The 24702-nt window shown below is 44.9% G+C and overlaps 1 protein-coding gene across 3 annotated transcripts in view; it reads right to left on the bottom strand.

Moving 5' to 3' along the window:
- Positions 1-19744, bottom strand: part of YTHDC1 (YTH N6-methyladenosine RNA binding protein C1) — a 46026-nt gene extending 26282 nt beyond the window's left edge. Inside the window, exons 1-11 of one of the 3 annotated variants that reach the window (XM_060247847.1) lie at positions 19505-19744; positions 9001-9102; positions 7752-8083; positions 6228-6609; positions 4688-4777; positions 4175-4228; positions 3450-3544; positions 2644-2752; positions 2425-2542; positions 1485-1569; positions 456-622 (exon numbers count right to left, since the gene is read on the bottom strand). In XM_060247847.1, coding sequence (XP_060103830.1) covers positions 456-622; positions 1485-1569; positions 2425-2542; positions 2644-2752; positions 3450-3544; positions 4175-4228; positions 4688-4777; positions 6228-6609; positions 7752-8083; positions 9001-9102; positions 19505-19532 — 1562 coding nt within the window. In that variant the 5' untranslated portion in view covers positions 19533-19744. The remainder of the gene's footprint in view (positions 1-455; positions 623-1484; positions 1570-2424; positions 2543-2643; positions 2753-3449; positions 3545-4174; positions 4229-4687; positions 4778-6227; positions 6610-7751; positions 8084-9000; positions 9103-19504) is intronic. The other 2 variants (XM_060247849.1, XM_060247850.1) reach the window with 2 other exon arrangements.
- Between the last annotated feature and the right edge of the window lie 4958 nt (positions 19745-24702).

Here is a 24702-nt window from a genome sequence, read left to right as displayed (position 1 = left end):
TTTATCCTCAAAATGAGGCGGTCATCTTCTGCAAAATTACAAGTGATCCTGATAAAAGTCCCATATTTGATAAGGGTTATCCAGAGATTACCTGAAAGAAAAGGCTTTTACAAGATATTAACTCATTTTCGAACACATGGACATGCTCTTCCTCCACCTAGCCTGCTCTGGATAAATCCGCTTACCTACGTTCACGGATCTGTTCAAAGATCTAGTCTAAGCTAAATTTACAAGCTTTTTTCTGCATAAGCCAAAGGTCCCCATTTTCCTCTTGTAATTGACCAACTGGGGGGGACAGTATGAAATCCTCAATGAAGCCACAAACCCGTCCATGCAGCTTGATGTGAGGATTTTCTCTCTTCTTGATTGCCGGAAAAGCTTTTTGATGAATCACATTCCTCCATCACGTTATTCTGACACATGTGCCTATTATCAGTCCAAAGAACGTTTCTAACCTTCCCACGTCCCGGACTGGCTCTCGACGCGACAGCCGTCCTCTTGACCGGGGCTGAGAGTGCATTCTTCTCTTGTGCCGCATTTTATGAATGACTTGATACAAGTCAATACTTTCATCAGGAGGGAATAGGAGACAAAGCTGGGTTCCACATTCAGGCTCAATTTCCTGGAACAGTGAAACACTGTTTTACAAGCTGAAGTCAGAACATATCTAAATTTTCAAAAGCAGTGTGCAGGATTTCAAGCCAAGCAGAAATTTAACCATATTTTGAAAGCATCATGGTAAGAGAGCCAAAACAAAATATATGTTTTGATACTACCATAAATAGAAATTTCTAGAAACATGAATTAAGAAAAACAAAGTTAATCACCTACCTCAACCTGTGAAGCCTCGAATATATGGACCAAAACCTTTCTGGCACACATAAATAGGAGGTGAAATAAATCTGCTGACTTTAGGACATCTGACCTTTAGGAGGTAGTTTGTTAACTGCTGTACAGGTATATTTCACACACACTAAAGTGTTATGCCCCCCCTCCCCATTTTACAAAGGCGTGCGCACAAACACAGAGTGAAACAGCTCATCAATCCATGGGGGCTGGCTGTTAACTACAAGGCACAATCTTTTGGGGACAAACAGGAGAATTTCAAAGTCATTCTGGCTGTTCTGTGTTTACACTTCTGTTCCCTTATTACACAGGTCCTTGCCCCACCCAGCCAGCCAAACTGCCTCCTTAAGAATAAGCCTGTCTGACACAGCAATACCCAAGAATGCTGGAGGTTACAGACTCTCAATTTTTAAGGTGACTCATGGAAAGAAAGCGGCCTACAGTGATTGTTTCAAAAAGAAACCAGCTGCCCTTCCAAAGAAGACATTTTGCTGCTTAACATTTTACCCAAACATGACTTATCCTCATTTTTCCAAAATCTCTTTGACCTGGACATTAACGGTGACAAATGCTAGAACCCAGGGGTTCTGGATGTTTCTTAACACCAGAGAGAAGAGAGGGCAAAATGACTGACAAACCTGCCCATCACGTCCAATCTTGACTGGCTTGTGTTCATTCCAAGGATTCGTCAGGTGAGCAGATTTAGTGAAGGGCAATTCACGCCTGAAATACAAATGACATTTATGCACCTGGTATTAATTTAAAATAAGTTACACAGTGAGTCCTTGCATACTATAACTTTAAGAATTTATACAGATGGGAAGAACTACAACCAGGCCTCAGATTCAGTGGGAGCTCACAGGAGCACTTTTCTGAGAGTTCCACCTCCTCCTTCTGAGAGTTCCACCTCCTTGTCAATTGAATAGTATGTGCAGCTGCATAACAATCCCTGGATGAGCTCCACCACCTATTTTTCTACAAAACGACCCCTGACTACAACCTTTTGAACATCTCAGATGAGACAAGGCAATATGGGGCAAGGAATGACCACCTGAGATACTCTTTATTACAAAAACCCCCCCAAACCCTGAAGCAAACCAAAAATAACAAAGACAGGTACAAAAATGAAAGATCAGCACCGCCACAGAGCTTCTGCTTGGGGCAGGGCTGAAACAGAGTAAAGTCCTCTCTCACTAAGGTTAAGGCATCCCTCCCTCCCCATCAGAACCATCCATCAGAGAAGAAAGCGAAGCTCAATAAAGGTCAGATTCCCTCAAACACTATTGTCAGGAAGACTGCTCCTAATTAATGGCATATGCACTGATATCCAGCAAATCACAGACAGAACTAACTGCTATTAAATATCACACGTTTGTCAGACTAAACAAATGCAACCGTCATTTTAAAGAACAGGAATCTCTGTGATTTGAGTCTCAGTACAAATCTTTTTTTCTACCTCTCTGGGCCAGCAAAGTCTGTTTGAAGTTACACATTCTGAACCCTCTAAGAATTCTCAACACTTGTCAGAGATGGCTGTTTTTCTGTATTTTACATGCTGAAAAAGGGAAGCCCGATTACCTGCAAATCCAATCTATTTTGAACACGCCTCCAAGCATTTTTGCACTCATTCCTGCAGGCAGCACCCAGTGTATGGGGGATCCTCCATGATGGGACTCGGAAGTGAGCCTTGCAAACCCTTCGTGAATGGAAACACAGCATTACTGCAGGAATCGAAACATGGCAACACAATCGCACAAAAACCACTGGCTTATGAAAACAAGCGCTCCTCTTATTTACCTTGGAATTTCCCACTCTCTCTCACAGAAAATATCAAGATGACACTCCTGGCTGATCTGAAGGCAGCATTGAGCTTCTTCTCATTGACGGGGAGGGTTGACCAGACGCCCTGCCAAACACACAAGTCACAAAATCTCTAAGAAACCTCAGTGGCAGAACACAATGCACCAGATTCAGTTAGATGCTGGAAATCCTGGACAGAAACCAGTAATACTCAGAGGAAAATAACTCAGCCTTTTCTCAACATTCAGCATATTGACAAATTCGCTTGCAGAAAACTAAGATTTATACTTCCAAATTCCATAATAGCAGCACATGCTAAGTTTAAAAACATGATTTATATTGGTAAAGCAATAAAGACAGTCTGAGAGGGGGAAAGTATTTTAACCCCTCCGTTGTTGCTGTTTTTTCCCCTAGGGAAAAAAGTTTTTTCCTCCAAGGCTTCAAGATGGCCAGAAATGTTGCATCTGTAGATCCATGCCATGCCCAGACAGCAGCAGCAAAAAGCATGTCTTCCCAATATGCTAGAAAGCTTCTTCCAGCAGAACGAGACAGATTAAGTCCACCTAAAGCAGGATTGTATATCTGCACAGACAACTCTCATCACCTGCGGAACTGGTTTTACATTTGCGGATTTCAAGCAACAGGGAAAGTTTCACTACATAATACCAGAATGCGGTATAGGCCTTTTCCCTCAAAAGGCACATGTGGACCAGAAGTAGCAGTTGCACCGCAAGAACTAGCCCACTGCCCTTCCATACTCTGCACCAACATTACCCTCTAAGGGCCAGTGAGGCCGGGCATACCTTCGCTTTGGCAAGTGAGACATTTTCATGGTTGTTACTTTTGATAAGAAAAAACTTTGCATCTTGGAGAATGTATTTAAGTTTGCTAGTTTGGTCTGAAAAAAGAGAACAGGAAATTGTATTAGACTTTAATCCCTTCCAACCCCAGGAAGCGCACATCAGTTGCTTGCAGCTTTTGTGGGATACAAAAGCATTATTAATGTGACACAGTCATCCCTCAATTCACAGATCACACATTAAGGGGGCCCCTCCTGCAAATCCATTTTTGTAAGTGGAGCACACATGGCCACAGTCTTGAAGGGTTGCATCCTTCAACTAGTCAAGCGTGGAGACCTGTCCACCCCCGGTACAAACCCATGTCAGAGCATGCAAAGCCAAGCTTTAAAAAAGCAAAATGAAAGTACTGAAGGAAAAAATGAATGCAAGATTAGTGATGTCCCGATATGCTTGCTTCTCGGCTTACTGCTGAACAGTGCATGGTCTTGCACCACGAAACCACTTTTAGGTAATCTGCCAATTCAGCAACACTTGTCTATTTACATTTTGCTGTTATTAAAATAACATGCAAGCAGTAATTCAAGAGTCAGATGCATTAATTACTGTTTGTTCACTGTAATTAACTTCACTGTACATCGGAACATGACCACATTTGATGCAGGTTAAGGAAGACAGACAACAGCTTGTGATGGGCGGCATGCATTAAAAAAATCGAATTTAAATTATACCTTTTTGGACAGCACGAACGGAAGATGATAATTTCTCATGCTTCTTTTCTGAACCTGTGTTTAGCCAAAGTACATGTGTTCAGATTGAGCTTTAATAGAGATACAAGTTCTACAGCCTTTTCACATACTATTTTCATCCATGACAAATTATTCTTCCTGACACGTACCCACACACACACAAAGAACACTACTCAATGTGCATGAGGGTTTGTTTTGAATTTTGGGTTGTTTCATTTTTGTTTTGCATGACCAGTTTTCTCCCCAGAAAACCAGTCAATGAATCATCATCTTCCAAGTTTTAAAAAGTGAAAATTCCACTTAAGCAACAGAATAGCATTAACATAAGAAGGAAGCCTATCCCTCAAATTATTCACACAGAACATGCCAGTATACCAACTTTGACTATTCAGCTACATGTCCAACAGGTTTATATGGCCTACCATTTATTTTGCATAATACAATTCCAGGTTTTCACTACAAATCATAAAAGGAGGGAAAGCATTCACAGAATACCTGCATAGGACTCGGATGCAGAGCTCCCACTTCTATCAAAAACAATTGGAGAGATGCCTCTAGCTCTTTTCCTTTCTTTCTTTTTTTCATCTAAGACCACCAAAACAAACAAAAGCAGTATTTAAGGTTTGCAGAAGAAGACAAAAACTGGATTGGAAATGGCTGCAGAAGGCTAATTCAGTTCTGCAATACAGGTTTATCAACTAATTTATTCTTTGGATAGGATCCAAAGAACCACAAATCTGGCCCCAAGAAGTGAGTGGTGATATAGTGGTCAAACAATCTATGGCAGGGGTGGCCAATGGTAGCTCTCCAGATGTTTTTTGCCTACAACTCCCATCATCCCCAGCCACTGGCCATGCTTGCTGGGGCTGATGGGAGCTGTAGGCAAAAAAAAAAAAAAAAAAATCTGGAGAGCTACTGCTGGCCACCATCTATGGGATTTACGTAAACCATTGGGAAACTTAACAGTTTGGTCCCAGGTTTTATGAAAGTTTTAAGTATGTTCAGTATTAATTGATGACCATAAACCACCAAGGCATAATTTATACATTATGCATGTTATCTGGTCGCTGCTTCTGGCACTACTTGGAAACTGGAATCTCATGCAAAATGCTGATGTCAGCACTGCAGACTCCCAGGGAGGTGCAGCCAGATTTCTCTAGGAAATGGCAACTCTACCCCATAGACAAAATAAGGAAACTGGGCATCTGAACAGCAGAACAAAAGAAATGGACATTCACTCATTTGAAAAGTACACAGGCAGGGTACAGAGAGATGAAGCTTGAATAAAACAAGGACACCAGTGCAACCCATAGAAAAGGAGGGCTTGGAGAGTCAGAATGTCTCTCCAAGGGAGGGACCGTGGCTCAGTGGTAGAGCATCTGCTTGGGAAGCAGAAGGTCCCAGGTTCAGGTTCAATCCCTGGCATCTCCAAAAAGGGGTCCAGGCAAATAGGTGTGAAAGACCTCAGCTTGAGACCCTGGAGAGCCGCTGCCAGTCTGAGAAGACAATACTGACTTTGATGGACCAAAGGTCTGATTCAGTATAAGGCAGCTTCATATGTTCATATGTTCAATGTCAGAATAAGCAGCTCAAGCAGCAGGTCTGTCTGTTACTGGATTTCAATCCACCCCCCGCCCCCCAAATATTTTACAAGGATTTGCTAACAGAACATTTGAAGTGCTCCCAAGTTACAATCTGGTCTCATCACGGACTCTTTCTCCAAAACGGAAATTCAGGCGCTGACTGCAGTAGGCATCAGAATGCCCTACAGAGCCTTTGCAGGACCTTTGCTGCCACCAAGCAGTGGACATAAAGAACAACCTTTGGCGGATCCAGGCTTTCCAGTGGCAGAAGGAACTTTCTTGCCTTCTCACCACTGCAGCTCACTGATCTTTATATGATTCTGCTTGGGGGAAATAGGGGACCCTGAGGAATAACAGGAGGGAAGCTTGCAGGGGGAAGAACTGCTGGAGATTGCCAGTTTAGTCTGGATCCAACCCACAGAGATTTAGAAAAGAATGATCAGATCACATACCTGATATGTCTGTGCCTGAGCCAGATCTCACTGACCCGTCCGTAAAGGATGCTGACTCAGAATCAGAATCACTGGCTTCACTTCGTGTATCATAGTCATTTCCCTCCTTCTGATCCCTCTCGTCTTGATCGTAATCCTCTTCTTCTTCATCTCCATCTTCCTCCACTTCCTCCTCCTCTTCCCCTTCATCATCCTCATCCTCTTCCTCCTCGTCCTCCTCCTCCATTCCCTCCTCCTCCTCTTCCTCCTCAGTATTCCCTGGGTCAGAGGAGCCACTGCTGCCTGTTTCACGATCTGAGCCATATTCCTCAGAATTCAGCTCTTCCTTCGAAGAGTGGCTGGATCTGCTTGGCCGCCTGTCCACATCATGCCTGAGCCTCTGCTGCTGTTTAGAAAAAGGACATCAAGCAGGCACAACCGCTGACCATACTGACAGTGAGAGAGCTCTGAGCACCTGCCTCTAAAAAGTGCCACCTTCATATGGCCACAGCAGCATCATGAACTTATTCGCAACCCATGCAGAACTACAAGAAATATGCTTAAGTTTCATAATGTGGACAGACTAAAAAAATTACAGCTGAAAAGTACTTCCAACTGGATGTATACATACAAAACCCTCAGCAAAATGATAAATTGGTCAAAATAATTTAACAATTCCAAATTTACAGTTCAACAGCTACGTGACAGAAAACCATCAAAGACAAAAAAAGCTCTGACAAAGCTCTGTCCAGGCATCTGCTCCTTTCAACAGCTGTCTTCTGCAGACCTGAACTGCCTCCCGAGGAGCACAAGCTGCTTTTAACACGGAACCCAACAATGATTTGACACCCTGAGTAGCCAATCTCAGTCTTAAGGTGCAGCAACATTTTCCTCCTAAAGGAGTATTAGCAAAAGGTTCTCTCAGCATGTTATTTAGAATTCTTAAATTATCTGGACAGATTTATCATTTTGCTTAGGATTTTGTATGCATACATCCAGTTGGAAGTACTTTTCTGCTGTAATTTTAGACCTGGTTCACATTGTGAAAATAAGTCAACATTTGTTTAATTCAATTCTGCATAGGTTGTAAATAAGTTCATGATGTGTAAACTATAAAACTTAATATTTTGAATAAAAGTTGATAATGGTATGTTTGATTTATAGATACGATGTTTATTTATATCCCGCCCTCCACTCCGAATTTCAGAGTCTCAGAACAGCTCACAATCTCCTTTGTCTTCCTCCCCCACAACAGACACCCTGTGAGGTGGGTGGGGCTGAGGGGGCTCTCACAGCAGCTGCCCTTTCAAGGACAACTCCTGCAAGTGAGCTATGGCTAATCCAAGGCCATTCCAGCAGCTGCAAGTGGAGGAGTGGGGAATCAAACTCGGTTCTCCTAGATAAGAGTTTGCACACTTAACCACTACACCAAACTGGTTCTTGATACTTAATTTCACATAATGGGTAGCCATTAATTGCAATGTTTTTCTTTATTTTGTACCTCACTACACAGTGATCCCGTTTTGTGTTATTGATATGACTTACTTCGCAGGCATCTGGAGAAGCTGACTTTGCCCTTCTGTCAGGATCCCTCTTCCTGACCCCTGCCTTTTCGGGCGGCCCTTTATAGGGGTCTCTTGAGCTGCTGCTGGTCATACGGGCCTTTCGGTCACCTTCTGGCCGCTTGTTCCTGTCAGACCTCTGATATTCCTCACTCTTGTATTCCAGCACTGGCTTTCCTTTGGTGCTGACTATTCTCTTGTGGCTGCCAATGGATGAGCTTGGAGGTTTGGGCAACATCTGCCTTGAAGAATGCACAGCAGGCTTTGGTTTCTTGCTCTCTGCTGATTCTATCCTTTCACTTTTCCTTTTGGATCCTTCATTTGAAAGAGAAGGAAAAGTCACTCTGAAGTTTACCTTTCTATCATTCCTTAAGATAACAAAAAATAACCACAGCCAATTTTTTTAGAAAACACGAGTCAAGTTTCTCTTGAGTGGGACAAACATTTGCTTGAGCTATTGCTTTATCCAAGCTTTTACTGACCACAAACAACAGGATGCATCCTATGAATAATGCTTGAAGGTGCATGTAGACAGAGGGAGACCTTTCACCACATTCCCCTCCTCCCAGCTGTTTCCTAAGATCACCAAAAAGCCCATTATGGGAGTCAAAGAAGCCTCATGGGCTCAGCAGGCAGAGATTAGGCTGCAATTCTCTTCCAGCTCCTTTCTCTCCCTCCACTCAGAAAAGTAAAGACACCATCTTCACACCCACATGTCTAAAAAGCCCCTCACACTTTATGCTTAAGATTAAAAAATGCAGCAGCTTGTTTGATTACCAATCAGAGTAGACACGAGGGATGGGCACAAAATGCACAAATGGTGGTTCATTTCATTTCATGGTTCGTTGGTTTGTTGGCTCAGGAGGGCTAGAAAGCACTGGCACACCATGAACATGACCAGCGTGATGACATCACGCAGAAATGACGCAAATGCGCTGGGTACTTTTGGATGAACTGCCCCCAAAACAAGCCACATTACGCTGCAAGACGTGCGTAGTGCTGTACCCAAATCAATTCGGAACAAACCACAAGTTTTATTAGGTATGATGTTTTCCACACTAATACTCAAGAGGCTTTTTCTTCTTTTTGCGTTGAAGGCAACAATCCAGACTGTTACATGGCTACTTCTTTGTATGCAACGGGGCCCATAAGGAACCCAGTCCAAGCAGTCTGAGCTGCCTTTGAAACAGTGTGGAGGAGGGGGGGAACACCCAACGAGAGAAACAGCATACCCTTTTTCTCACTTTTATCTTGTTCGTTGTCAGGATTGTATAGCTCATCATCATGATCAGGTGCATCAGTCAAGATGTCATCCAGAACATTCAATTCACCATCTGAAAGCAAAACCAGTTGTTAACAAACAGCACATTTCCCCCCAGAATTACCCTTTTTAACATATTCAAACTCTGCTAATATGTGGGTTTTGTTTAGATGGATTCTCAAGCACACCTGATTTACAAAAACAGAACACAACATGGGAGAGAAGGAATCTTAGGCATACAAAGGTCACCTGGGCAGTGGCAACAGCCTTCTTATAAAGTTGGCCCTGACTGCTACCACTGTGGGATCAAGCACCACAATACCCACAAGATGAGTGTATGGCGTGCACAGCACACCAACAGCAAATGAGTTGAGAGAGAACAGGACTGCCAAGGTACCCTAGAAGGCCACCTGGCTGCAGAGAAGGGGGAGTAAAACCACCCCAACTAGCCTACTGCGGCCCGCATCTTCTCTCCTCAGCAGCCACCTGGGTGCTGGGATGAGAGTGGGGAGGCTGTGGAGAGGATGGGCCCTTTACTTCCATCCTTGGCACAAGGCAAGTAACTCAGGGAGGCCTGCCGCTTATCAGCCCTTTTAGGAATGGTTATTCCAAGGTGCGTACCACCTATCAATCCCAAGCCCTACCAGCAAGGACCCTGTTGCACTTTCCTGACATGTGGGGCAGATGCTATGTTGGGGCGCAGTGCTCAGAAAAGCCACAGATGGCATGCTGAGCCACTGAGCATCAGTGCTGCAGTCACTCATTCAAAGCAATGCTGTACAGTTAGCAGGTTTTCTTCCCCTTTTTGTAACACAGCTGCTACTTCATCTGCTATGCCTTCCATAAAGCTTGCCTGAATGCTGCAAAAATAAAAGCCCAGGGCCACAAGGGTGTATTTAAGCCTCTGAATGAAGACTGTTTCCATTGTCCCGGGTTGCTCATGTACTCCTCCCATCCTGGGAGGGCAGTCTCTAGCCAAAAAACCATCATGGCCAGCAGTGCCCTCCCCCCACCATGTATTTCTCTCCTGTGTAAACAAAATGAATCTGAACTTGCGGGAGGTGGGAAAAGGGAGGAAGGGACAGTCAAAATCTTGGACAGAACTAAGCTTTCTTCGTTTTGGTTCCGTTTACTTGTGGACAGAGCAAGTACATAGGCAAACAGAAGATAACACAGCTAGGATGACAAGGCATCATACAATTCAAACAAATGTAAGCAACTGCTGCTTCAGGCTGATGCAAAACTTAATCCTGATGGACTGACACACTTGAAATATACACAGCAAAAATCTGAAACCCATATTTAAAACATCAAAAACAAATAAAACAGTATGATAAAGTTACTTTTTTAAACAAAAACTATTTTGTTGCTTAATATTTAAAACTAAAAAAAAAGGTATTCCCCTGTGCGAGCACCAGTCATTTCCAACTCTGGGGTGATGTCACATCACAATGTTTTCACGACAGACTTTTTTACAGGGTGGTTTGCCACTGCCTCCCCCAGTTACCTACACTTCCCCCCCAGCCAGCTGGGTACTCTTTTTACCAACCTCAGAAGGATGGAAGGCTGAGTCAACCTTGAGATCGCTACCTGAACCCAGCTTCCACTGGGATCGAACTTAGGTCTTGAGCAGAGCTTGGACTGCAGTACTGTAGCTTACCACTCTGTGCCACGGGGTTTCCTAATTTAAAACTAGATGCACAGAATTATATATCTACAACATATAGTAAATTAAGAAGTATAAATGTCTTTCATTTTTTTACAGACAAAACTGTCTTTAAAAATATGTTACACTTCCAGAGAGCAGCTGTATGTGTGCGTGTGTCACAATGGCTCAACTCTTACCTACCATTTCCACAGATGGAAACTCTTCTGTCTGGGGGGAGCCAGTTTGGTGTAGTGGTTAAGTGTGTGGACTCTTATCTGGGAGAACCGGGTTTGATTCCCCACTCCTCCACTTGCAGCTGCTGGAATGGCCTTGGGTCAGTCACAGCTCTTGCAGGAGTTGTCCTTGAAAGGGCAGCTGCTGTGAGAGCCCTCTCAGCCCCACCCACCTCACAGGGTGTCTGTTGTGGGGGGAGAAAATATAGGAGATTGTAAGCAGCTCTGAGTCTCTGACCCGGAGAGAAGGGCGGGGTATAAATCTGCAGTCTCCGCCTCCTCTTCTCTGCCTGAGCCTTCTGACCAGTCCAAAATGCCTCCTGAAATGCTGTTCCTGGTGGATAGGGGACACCCAAGAATAGCTTGGAAGCAGTAAGAAAGGTTGGCAGGCTCCAGCCCCATTCAATAAAATCATAAAAACATCAATGTAAGAATTAAGACTATTAAAAGAAGCTGAAAAACAAATTTCAGCAGCCTAAAACAATATCCATAAAACATTCCTTAGGGTAGAAGCAGACCATAAGATCTCTCAGTGGGACATCTCAATTAAAAGCCCATGAAAAAAGAAATGCCTCAGCCTGGGATCTACAAGATAGCAAGCCATGTGCCTAGAGAATCTCAAAGGGAAGAGTCCTGCCTGGATTCCACCCACCTCACCTCTGTGCAGGAAGAACAGGACACTGCTTTGGGCTAAACAAAAGAATGTCAGGGCAAAACACTTCTTTTTACCCAAACTTTTCATTTTTTAAAATAAATCTAGGACTGGCTACAGACACAGTACAGTAATACTGTCTATAAAGCTCTTTCACATAATCCTCTTCAACCTAACTTTTTCTACCTAAAACACTGAGGGGGGGGGGGGATGCGCAGTTGTACAGCATAATTGCTCCAGCTGGAAGTAAAAACCTTTGAGCCAAAAGTCACACGGCCATGCCTTGGGTGGGATGGTCCAGTGTGACAGTGGTTACAATGCTGGGCTGAGATCTGGGAGAACCAGGGCTGAGTCCCAGCTCCACCATGGAAACCGGTGCCAGACCCCAGGCCAGTCTCCCCCCCGCCCCCCCCCCCCCGGGAGAAAAGATATACACTGCTGTGGGGCCTCCTTGGGGAGAACACCAGGGTATAAATGAAGAAGAGGAAACTGTATTTATGGTTTTATTATATTGTTATGTACTGTTTTTTTTAACGGAGCCCCGTGGCGCAGAGTGGTAAAGCTGCAGTACTGCGGTCTGAACTCTCTGCTCACGACCTGAGTTTGATTCCGGTGGAAGCTGGATTCAGGTAGCTGGCTTGAGGATGACGCCATAGGAGTCCCATCAAAGGCCGGCATAGGGATCTCTCTACCCAAACCGCCACAACCTAGACACAGGACCTCTATCTTCACTGGATTCAATTTCAGTTGACTCTGCCTGAGCCATTTCACTATGGCTTGCAATGCCAGGTCCAGATCTTCCAGGGCGCAGCTGGACTGGCCTCCCATCAATAGATAGAGCTGGGTGTCATCCACATACTGGTGACAACCCAGCCCATATCTCTGGACAATCTAGCAAGGGGGTGCACGTAGATGTTAAACAGCATCGGGGAGAGAACCGCCCCGAGGCACACCACATACAAGTGGGTGCCTCTGAGAAAATTGCTCCCCTATAGCCACCCTTTGTCCCCAACCTTGGAGAAAAGAAGTAAGCCATTGAAGGGCAGACTCCTGAATCCCTGTGTCGTTGAGGTGGTGAGATAGTAGCTGGTGGTTGACTGTATCAAATGCAGCTGAGACAGATCTAATAACAGCAGCACTTACGAGCCGCCCCGATTCAGATGTCTCAAGAGATCATCTATAAGGGTGACCAGTACCATCTCCGTCCCATAGCCTGGATGTAAGTTGGACTGAAATGGGTCTAAGACGGAAGCGTCATCCAAAAATCCCTGTAGCTGTACTGCAACTGCCCTCTCAATGACTTTACCCAAAATTAGGCGAGGTTCTGAGAGAATTGCTCTTGAGAGAACTGTGACTGACCCAAGGTCATCCAGCAGGTGCATGTGGAGGAGTGGAGAGTAAAACCTGGTTCTCCAGATTAGAGTCCACCACTCTTAGCCACTACACCAATCTGGCACCAACCTACTACAGTGCCAGAGGTGTCAAACTCATTTGTTATGAGGGCCGGATCTGATAAAAATAATGCCTTGTTGGGCCAGGCCATGTGTATGCCTATTTAAGATTAGGGAGCACAAAAGCATACAGTGACTCTGGGGGGCCAATCCACACTCCCTTTCCAATTATGGAACAATTTGCAAATTTTCTGGAACAGTACAACACCTATAAATGAGAAAAGATGTCGGAAGGCACATGGCTCTCTTCTCCAGTCATTCTGACAACTGGAATTTTCCTCTGTGCATGAGAACATAATGCCCATCACCAGTAACACTACTTAATTAAAACCTTTCCCCCAGGTGCAATAGTGTATGTTTAGCCTGGAGAGGAGATGACTGAGAGGCGATATGATAATCAACTTCAAGAGGATGGTGCAGAGTTGTTTTCTGCTGCCCAGAAGGTCGGACCAGAACCCACAGGTTGAAATTAAATCAGAAGAGTTTTCAATTAAACATAAGAAAGAACTTCCTGACAGTTAGAGCAGTACCTCAATGGGACAGGCTTCCTCAGGTGGTGGGCTCTCCTCCTTTGGGAGGTTTTTAAATATAGGCTAGATAGCCATTTTGACAGCAATTCAGATCCTGTGAATTTAGGAGGAGTTATTTGTGAATTTCCTGCATTGTGCAGGGGGTTGGACTAGCTGACCCTGGAGGCCCCTTCCAACTCTATAATTCTATGATTCTCTGCACCAAATCATATCAAAATATTTGTAAAACTTTCTTGTCAAGCTGTTTGCCCAGCAACATTTTTATTGTTAAATGGACTGTATGCTCTGCGCCCAAACTTCAGATACAGAAGCATGATTTGGTTCCATCATGATTACTGATAATTTCAGAGGTTGGCAGGGAGGTTTTATTTGTAAAAACAAGCAGGAAGTTCTTTCAGACCATACTCTTGTGGTTCTGGACACAAGTTCAGAGAAGCAAACACCAGTCTGCTCCAGAATGTGATGCTTCTCTTGTGCAAGGGCAGGCAATATGTAGCCAGAAAATGTTCCGTATTAGTGAAAGAAATGCTGTAAAGCTCAGCAACAAGCAGCATTGACAGCAATGCCTGAAAAAGAAACATATTTTGTTCATGAGCAAATTAAACATTTGCAATCTCACACTTTATAGACTTTGGACAGAAATAAGAGATGGCTTCCATAAATTTACAGAATCAGAACAAAAGGCTGACAGTAAGTGATAAGGCCTACACTAGGCAAAGATTCTGTGAACAGTGTGATAAGAGTAGCACATTTTTGTCAATATGGTCTTTTAAAACCCTTTAGAATTAATGTCTTTTATAAAAACTCTTAAGGATTATAGTAATGAAAGGACAATATCTCAAGATTTCCACAACTGTTATTCAAAGCTATATACTGTCCAGTTTCCGAGACAGACATCTTCTCTGTAGAATCCAATAACCTTAGGAATGAACTATCTGCTTCAATCCATGTTGCTAAAGTAAGGCAAATAAAAGTTAGCAAATCAGAAGAGAATAAAGAGACCAGGGTATGCACGGCTTCCCTGGAGCATTCTACCAGACATTCATAACCAAGTGCCTGCATCTTCTATCTATACAATGTCTTTCTGGATTCCCCCCCCAACAAGGAATGATCACTCAGACTGGGAGTGAGACTGGGCCATGGTTCAGTGGTGCTTTCCATGCAGAAGGACCCAGGTTCAGTCCCTTGCATTGCCAGTTAAAAGGATGGGAAAGACCTCACCCCAAGACTCTGCAGAGCTCCTGGCTGGCAGAGCAGGCAAGACTGCTCTTGACAGACCAGTGGTCTGACTCCTTTTCCAGCACTCTGTGAAGAAAGAAACTCAAGTATTACACCGCAACGGTGTAAGGGTGCAGCAAAATGAAGGCACCCACAGACAAAATCAAGTATGCAGGTAAATTATTACAAAGCAAAACTTTGCAAATTAACACACCTTTCCTCTCTGACCTGAAGACAACTGAGCCTGCACACTGGGACTACTGAGATTCAGTTCAGAAAAAAAGAGCAGAACATGGAGAAGGAGGAAGAAGAGATACTGGCCTGCTAGTCTCAAAGAATGATAATTTCCTGGAGGAGCCTATTAGTGTGGGTGGGTGGGGTGGGGGAGAATTCCTAATAATTTACTGCCTCTTTGCAGTTCCCAACTCTGCTGTATTGTACATAGATCTCTTATAGGCTGAATACAGAGTGTAAATTCTATGTTAATTTTAGCATCTCTATGAAAATACACTCAATTGAGCACAACAGCAATTTGTATGTGTGGGCTCTTTAACTTAGAAAGCCATGGCTCATCTTTAAATTATATTAAACCGTGATTCAATGGATTGATTGAAAGGGAGAGTTTGAAACAGATGTCCTGTACTCCCAATATGCCATTTAAGAAACCACAAGAAAATACCTTAAGCAGCAGATAGCATAAGATTGTGCATTACTTTCAGGATACATAAATTAACTGATCTTAAACAGTATTTATACAATAGTGTGCGCTAGAGATAGGTTCATTTGATTGCCCAAACAGGTTTGTAGTTCATTTGGTTTGGGAGGTGTAGAACAGCCCCCTCATGAGTTAACTCCCCAGGCATCTTCAGCAGGCTCTCCTCCATCCACCCACCAAGTATGACAAAAATCAGATTTGGAATGCCTGAGTTATAGCCCCCCAAAGCAGGTGCTCCAAGAAAAAGCTCAGCTTCAGCACACATCACACAACTAACTCTTCTCTTTTTATGCTGCAAAGTGAAAGCAGCTGAGTCAGTGTGTCTGCTCCGATACAGCAGAATGGGAACTCTGTGATTGGCTCCCGAGAGCTGCAAATCAAGCAATGGCCATTGCTATGGATGTTTCCCAGCAATGTCTAGGAACTGATTGAATCTGCACCAGGCTGTCTGGAAAACAAACCGCAACAAACCAAGGGATGAACTGGTTCAAAACGAACTATGAACAAGCCCAGTTCATGCTTGAACTGTAGTTTGTTTTTCAGTTCATGCCCATCCCCAGTTTGCACAGAAATCAGAAAAACCAATTACAATGTTTATAACTGAACAAGTGAGACTCTGGTTAAGTATGCAGGTGTGACTGTCAGGTGAACTCCAGGAATTGGTATTCCTCATGTATGAACTGCCGATACAAAAAATTTAAAGACTGACACCTAATTAAGTTCTAAATTTGTTTTGAAGTTTCATAGTAAGATAGTTACTCTTGCTAAAACTTTATTATTTCTTATATCACCTATATTTTAAATCACAAAGTTAAATGCGTGCACACATGTAGAGGTAAATCCAAAAGATAAAAACAAATAGGTAAACTGCAAGTGCACAACAATGGTACCACGCCTAGAGACAACATACAACAGCAAAGGACAAAATTAAATACTGTTCTTGGCCACAGAAAAAGAAAAAAGTATTATTCCCATAGTCTTAGTTCTCCAAAACAAATAGTTATTAGTGATGACTTTTTAAAGTAATGGATGGATGGCCACCCATTTTAAGGCACAAGGAAAGATGTCCTGGGTCAGCAACTGATGCATAATAGGCATTAGGCACGCAGTGAGGTGACAGTTATGACAAGGATCCCGGTGGCACTCATTGCAGGGGCCAGCTCCGAGTGGTCCCTGTACAGGCCACACACTGACTTGGGTGTTCCTCGAGTCTCAGCTATATTACGTGCCCTGACCTGGATAGCCCAGACAAGACTGTTCTCATCCGATCTCAGAAACTAAGTAAAGGTCAACTCCGGCAAGTACTTGGATGGGAACCCTCCTTGGAATACCAGGAAGTGGGAGCACGCTTGATTCAGCCACCTCCATGAATATCTTTCAGGCCCTCAGTACAGATCAATCACCAAAGGTCACCATTACTTCCAGGTGAATACACACAAATAAAAAAGTAAAAAAAAAAAGGTCTCAGCTATATTATAGGCAGCCTAATTCTCTCAGCTAAGAATCTGCAAAAGCATCACGGCTAGTTATCACTTCCAGAGAATTTAAGGCTCAGACTTTGGGGCCAGCAAGTGGTAAGTTATCTGCAGCAACTGAGCTGGGTGTAAACTGGAAGCCAGTAGCCACCCTAATAGAAGCAAAGCAGGCTTTCTTTGGCGCAATCACCACCACCTTGCAGATCTTCCCATGAGCACTTTTACACAGCCTGGCACAGTTAGTGTATGTTTGTCACTAAGGCCTTTGAGACATCTCCCAACTTTCTTCGAGTCACACAGATCTGCAGTAAACCAAGGTGCTGGATTTCATCTCAGGAGTCAGAGGGACTGACAGGGGGCCATCATGTCAGTACTTTTCAGGCTCCAGTAGTAGAAGACCTCCTCCTAAAGGCAGCCAAATACTACACCTCTCTGCTGCTTTGACTAGTCTTATTGGCAGCCTTTGACACAGTGGACCATGACATCCTCTTGAGATGTATGGAGGTAGAAGTAAGGATCAAGGGATACGCTTTGGCTTGGCTTCAACTACTTCTCATGGGCAGAACTCAGAAGGTGGCTGTAGCTTTCTACAGTGTGGGACCTGCCTTGTTGGGTTCCACAAGGTTCACCCTTGGTACTGCTATAGAGTCTCTGAACAGATTCCTTACTTCTACAATTAAATGGCTGATAACCAAGTTGAAGTTAAGCCCTAACAAAATAAAAACATATGAAGCTGCCTTATACTGAATCAGACCTTTGGCCCATCAAAGTCATTTATAAGGAAGGTGGCGGTCCTGAAAGTCATGGGTCCGACTGCCTCTCAGTGGATCAGTCAAGAGCCCAATGTTCTCAGAAGCTAAGCAAGGGTGGATTCCAGCAGGCTTACTCAGCCACCTCCCTGAATATCCTCCAGGCCCCCAGTAGGGGCCAATCGCCAGAAGTTGTCATGACTCCCAGGTGTACACACATATACATGCACATAAAAATACAAAAATACCAAAACATTTAAAAAGAGAGCCTAGGGAATTCTAGATCAAGCTTTATTGCTGGAAAAGCAAGGTGATAAGGCTTTCTACCCACTCCACTTTGATCAGAGGATGGCACTCAACCTTGACTCAGCTGACCTGGCTACATGTATCCAGGCTATGGTTACCATGAGGCTAGACTACTGCAATGTACTCTACATGAGCTTCCCCTTTAAGACAATTCAAATACTCCAGTTGGTACAGAATGTTGTGGTCCAACTACTGTCACCTACTAAGCAGAATCTGTATATCATTCTTCCTAAACAACTGATCCGATACCAGGCTCAATTAAAAGGTCTAATGACCAGCTACAAAGCCCTTAATCACACTGGACCAGCATACCTGCAAGACCACCTCTTCCATTAGGACAGCTGTCCTCATCTGAGTAAGACCTTCTCAAGCAGCACCCTGTAAACCAGTAAAAATTTGCAACTGCCCACTTCATGCATTCTGCGGTGGTTCCCACATTTTGGAGCAACCTACCTGAAGCTATACATAAAGCCCCCCTATGTGCATGCTGTCTGGCAAAGTGCACAAAACAGAATTGTTGAGGATGCCAAGCATGAAGAAGAGTAGAGCTGGGGTGTAAAGGGTCAGCTTGAAAAGTGGTCTCTGTTAAGGACAATGGGTTTTTCCTCACCTTCAACTCAACCTGTGTTATGTTGTTTACCAAGAATCACTGCTGTTAGACTCAAATGCTGTCATGTTTTGTAATCCACTCACTGACTGAATAACATTGTTTTATCAGGAACTGCTGCTGCTAGAATTGAATACTGCAATTGTATCAATGTTATCAAACTTTACTTACTGATTAACTAAATAGTTCTGTGGTACTTGCAAGCTGCCTTGAGTCATAAGGAAAAAGGTAGAAGGATAAAACATAAAAATGGATTTTCACATTTTGCTTAGAGAGCAGGTTTCCCACCTACAGAACATGCATTTCAACACAAATTTCCTTTTTAAAATCTTTGATCATTCGGTTGATCTTTGGTACCTTCTCTATATACACAACTTAATTCCTAGGTGCTTCAAGAAAGCTTTTTCCTTGAAAATTTTTATGCATCTCGCAGGGGCAAAGGGGCTGCAGAGAGGTGACTGCAACACTTTTACATTGCACACGTTGCCTGAAATCTCACACCAAAAAGGTCCTGTTCAAGTACAAAAACATTTATACTGCACATTTCCACGCACTTCAAAATGGTTTGCAAAGTCAGTTATATGTGACCTTGCCTGTGGGCATTATGAATCCATAAGCGAAGATCAGGAAGATCCACCCAACCTAAGGCTAGCTGCAGAAGAGCCATCAACATCGTGACCAACGTTCCCTCTAAGCTGCAGAGTGTCGTGAGCAAAAGCCCTGCCTCGTGAATTGTGTGCTCTGCGGCCATCCTTCCCGGGCGCGTGAGGGGAGGCGACACTGCCTCGGCCGAGAGGGGGGAGGAGGAGCCCGGCCCCGCTCCAACGGCCGCCCCCGCCCGCCCGGCCTAGCCCAGCCCCAGCCTCCTGCGCGGAGAAGCAGGCCAGGTACCTTTTTCCTCCCGGCTCTCGGCCGCCATCGCCTCCGGGCCACCTGGACGGAGAGGGACGTTCCGCGGGAGCGAGACCCGGCCCGAGCGCGCCGCCGCTGCCTCCTCCTCCGGCGCCCCAAAATGGAGGATTTTTTCCCCTCGCGGAGGCCCCGCCCCCTCCGCCGGGCTTCCTACGCGACAATCCCGCCGCGCCCCGCGCCGGCCACGCCCCTCGGCGTCACAGGCAGCGCGACCTCTGACCTCACGGCGCACGAACGCTCCGCGGCCATCTTGAGCGCTGGGAAGCCCCGCCCCCTCCCGGGCACGCCTCGGCCTCGCGGAAGCCCTGGGTCCTCCTGACCCTGCTGGGCCCCCGTGCCACCCTCTCTCCGCTTATGGGGTTTCGGGCAGCAGGTGGCCCCGGTGAGCAAGTCCTGCTTGGGTGGCTGGATCTCTAGCCCGCCCAAGCAGGCCTCGCTCACCCGGGGCTCTCCTTTCTTGCGTTGGGTTGTTTTTGGTTGGTGGGGGGGGGGGGCAGCATATGTGAATGAGTTATGCTAATGAGCACCACCTGTTTTTCTACAAAACTATCCCTGGATCTAAAGCAGCTGCTATTAGAAATTATACATGTAGTGCTATTCACTGCCCCCCCCCACCAGTTGGGTTAACGGCAGTTTGGGGGATTTATTTACATCAAATAAATGGAACTTACATTAACGTTCCTTCTGTCTGGAGCTTGAATGATGTCATGGTGGTCGCTAAGACAGTCCCCATGTTCATGCAGAGGCTGGTGTGCAGATTTCTGTCTCCACCTGATGGGGAGTGTCCACCAAAATGGAAACTTCTGCATCTATGGATTAAAAAAAAATTGTGTATGCCTAGTAAGATGGAGAAAAAAATCCAAACCCAAAAGCAACAGGCTTTAACCAAAATGCAAATAGAAACAGTGGAACATAGGAACTGATCTTGACGTTTGTTGGTTTCTGGAGCTTTAGTACAGACAAATGAGCATTTCCACAGAGAGGATCTAGTTCTGTAAAGGGCCTACGCTGTGACAAAGAAAGCTCTGTTTCCACCATGCCTCTGTGCAGAGCCAGCCTGTGGGACTTTTGTGGTTTGTGAGGGACCTTTTATCCTGGGCCCCTGAGGATGTAGATCTGGAAAATGTGCAGTGATGAGCCATAGGCTGTGGGTGGGTGCTGAGCAGAATAGATGAGAAGAAGTGAAATTTACTTAATTTTATTATTGGGATTTATATCCCACCGATCCCAGCTCAGTACATATGAACAAGTACATATGAAGCTGCCTTCTACTGAATCAGAGCACTGGTCATCAAGGTCAGCTCATAGTGGCAGCCGCTTGCCAGGGTCTCAGGCAGAAAAGGGTCTTTGAACAGGCGATGCCAGGGATTGAAGCTGGGACTGTTTGCATGCTGTACCTTTCAGCTGCAGCTCTTCTGCTGTGTTATAGGAGCTATTGTATTTTTTTATTTAAAACATTTTAATGCTACCTTTCTTCCTACCCAGGACCCTCAAGGCAGCAAACAATTAAAATGACATTAAGATGACTTCTACATTATGCAGGTTAGAGAGGATGCAAGATCAGACCACTGGATAGTGGCCAACCAGGAGAAGAGTCTCTGCTGAGGGGGCTTCAAGAACTGCATGAAACAGCCAGGGGTTGGGCCCTTGCTGTGGAGAGATCTTGCCCTCTTGGTCACCCCAGTCCTTTCTTCCATTCTCTGGCTGCTCCCACACTGGGATGATTTTCTGCATTGCTCTCCTTGCAACTGCAAAGGCAATGGAGCATTTTCAGAGAGGGGTCTCCTCCTCTTTCATTGCCTCAGCCCTTTGTGGCTGCCATTCCCACCTCTGCCACCAGAGGGCTGCTCTCACACTTTGAAAAAACTACAAAGAGCTGCGTAGGAGTCAAGCGGCACCTTTAAGACCACCAAAATTTCATTCAGAATATAAGCTTTCGTATGCATGCATACTTCTTCAGACAACGGGATAGGGTACAGATAGGGTCTGAAGAAGTATGCCTGCATATGAAAGCTCACATTCTGAATAAAACTTGGTTGGTCTTAATGGTGCAGCTTGACTCCTACTTTGTTCTACTTCTTCAGACCAACACGGCTGCCCGCTTGGATCTAGAAAGAGCTATGTTGTTCTACCACTTCCTCGCTATAACAATCTGTTTCAACAATGTATTAATTCCCAGCTTTCATTACAAATAAGTCTCTAGGCCTTTTGGCTGTACTACCTGTCTTCTTATAACTTTGAATTGAAAAAAGAAAGAGACTTTTTAAAGAAAATGTAAAATGGGAAGTAGGACTGTTGCAATAGATCCTTACAATGCATCTACTATTGAAGTCCAAAAAAGGCCTCTGGTGGAGGGTGGGATGGCGTCTCAAAAACAGATAAGAAACATGGTAGCATGGGACCTGGAAACAATGCCCCCTCTTCTCATCCACCTGCCAAACAAGTTTTGGGAAGCATTACAGCAAAGGGGAGGAGGATGAAGGCAGGGAGGTAAAGATGTAATGTGGATGCTTGCAAAAACAAGGACTTCTGTAAGGAAGACCAAGGTATCTGGGTGAAAACAGCTCCCCCACCACACTTTGTTTCAACAAGCCTTTTCTTACTGGCTGGGGAGCGGGGTGTGTGTGTGGGTTGAAGGGAAAGCAGGCCCAGCCCAGTTCCACCTCCATCACCTGGGTGCTGCTGGTGGCCAGAGGATGGGATTTTGGATTGGAGAGGCCTTTCTCCCTGCAAATCCCCATCAGTTGGCTGGCAGGGAGTAGAAAGATGCAGCTAAACGTAGCCAGTGCCACATTTCATTGCTTTGCAACTTGCAAAAGGCCCTCAACTATATAGAGTACAAATCTGTGGTGAGCACTGAGATAAGCTAATCTAGGGGAGTCAGCTAAGACCATCTGGGTAAATAACCCCAGGAGGCTAACAAACACCAAAGATGCTGAAATGGGTTTTATTTTTATGTTTTCCAGAAGTAAATCCCACTGAATCCAATCTTTCAAGTAAACATGTAGAAGGAGAGCACTGTAGCATATTAAAGATTTCCCAAAAGAGTCTGTTGTGTGAATCCAATTTAATTTAAAGCACTGGAGCCCAAACCTAGTGACTTAGCGCTTTGGAAACTCACAGTAAATATTTTGCTAGTTGATAGGCGTGTTTAAGTGCAAGAGAAAGAGAGATATCAGGATGGTCTGAATGGGGAATAAAAGCAGCCCAGTAGTGCAGGGGTGGCCAATGGTAGCTCTCCAGATGTTTTTTTGCCTACAACTCCCATCAGCCCCAGCCAGTCAATGGCCACCCCTGCCGTAGTGGTTGCGCTATGCGAGGGAAGCTCCAAAAGCACCTGTCAACTTCCCATTCAGTCCCCAGGAGAAGTCAGGTGGGGTTGTGTGAACTGACCCCATGGTGAACAACGTGCTCAAGGATGGCCAGGTATTATTTGTGCCCCAAACTGACCAGTGACCATTTGGGTGACACTTTAGCTTCCAAGCTCTAGGAGGGACCTGGAGTTCTCTTGGAATGACCGCTGATCCCTCGACTCTTCCCCCTGGAGGAAAGGGCAGCTTCGGAGGGTGGAGTCTAGAGAATTACAAACTGAAACCTTTTGCTCCAGATTTATTTATTTATTTACACATTTCTATCCCACCCATTCTATGCAGACTCAAGGTGGCCAACAGCATAAAATACACAATAAACAAACAGTCAAATAAATTGCAATGGTGCTACTTGCGGATCATACAATATTTTCCTTCCTCAGCGCATACAGATCCTAGGCAGTTAGTACTAAAGTGTGATAGATCCCGATGTGGTGGCAGCCCTTTCCCATTAGATGTCATATGCCATCCAAAACAGTTCAGTCTTGCAGGCCTTGCGGAACTGCGATAAGTCCCACAGGGCCCTAATGGCTTCTGGGAGGGTGTTCCAAAGTATTGGGGCCACAACTGAGAAGGCTCTTGCTCTGGTGGAGTTAAGCCTAACCTCTTTTAGCCCAGGGACAGCCAAAAGATTTTGAGACCTTGATCGCAGTGCTCTGGGGCAAGGTGGTTCCACAGATAGGTAGATCCTAGACCTAGGCCATATAGGGCTTTGAAGGTTAATACCAGGACCTTGAAATGGACCTTGAAAGATGACAACTTTTTAAGGCCTCTGCTCTAGATCATACCAGGGTGGCAAATTCTGGCCAAAAAGGGTGAAAGAAAACCCCAAGGAGATCCTTCTGAAATGGAGATGGCCTGGGTTGAACTTGGACCGGATGCTTGTAAAGTTCAGCCCCTCCTCTCCAGGCTGTGCCTTCTAGTCTGGGGTTGGGCTCAGGCTCAGGGGACTTATTTCCAGCTGGCTTTTCTTACCTTGAGTAGCCCTGAGTGACTAGCCTGCTCTTTTCAGGTCTTGGAGATTCAGCAGGCTTGGGCTTGGTCAGTATTTGGATGGGAAACCACCAAGGAAGTCCAAAGTTGCTCTGCAGAAGCAGGTAGTGGCAAACCACCTCTGGATGCCTCTTGCCTTGAAACCCCCCTGAGGGTTGCCATGAGTCAGTTGTGACTTGGCAGTGCACAGTTATTAAGCTTTATTGCCCTGTTCACTGGTCCTTCTTGCTTGTTGATGGCAGGAGAGCCCCTCAGAAGTTCAGTGCCAGGCAGAGAGAACAAACCTGTGGTGGAGCACAGAGAGTCAGCTGACACCTACATTAGGAAGGAGACATCTTTACAAAATAGTTCCTGTATATAAAGGCAGGCTACTCCCTGTTTCATCTTGTCACAAAAACAATGAAACAAGATTTTTTTCCACCTGTTTCTCCTTCTGGCAGGTGACTAAGAAACCACAACAGGCAACACCTGAGAGTCTAATCAGGAAGACAATTGAATAATTCTCAAAATCACAAAAGAGTTATGCCCAGGGTGTTTCCTGGAGTTGGCAATAGGAATGCAGCCTTCAAACTATTAGACCGCTTCAGGCAAAACCTTAAATGCGGAGTGATCCTGAAGTGATTCATGACAGGATGGGTTTCTTCTATGCCTTCCCTGCAGTGCAAGAGCAACTAGTAGCATTTAATTCTCTCAACAGTCTTTCTGTTCTCTGGCTGTATTGAGTCAAATACAGTTACAAAGACCTTTAAAAAGCAACATCAGAATCTAACATATCATTATGAACATGTGAATGTCATTTCTTTTTTGGAGCAGTGT

This window comes from Heteronotia binoei, chromosome 10 (assembly GCF_032191835.1).
Source record: "Heteronotia binoei isolate CCM8104 ecotype False Entrance Well chromosome 10, APGP_CSIRO_Hbin_v1, whole genome shotgun sequence".
In the NCBI taxonomy this organism is placed as follows: domain Eukaryota; kingdom Metazoa; phylum Chordata; class Lepidosauria; order Squamata; family Gekkonidae; genus Heteronotia; species Heteronotia binoei.
The sequence above is the reverse complement of the archived record's forward strand: the minus strand, read 5'-3'. Positions and strand labels throughout refer to the sequence as shown.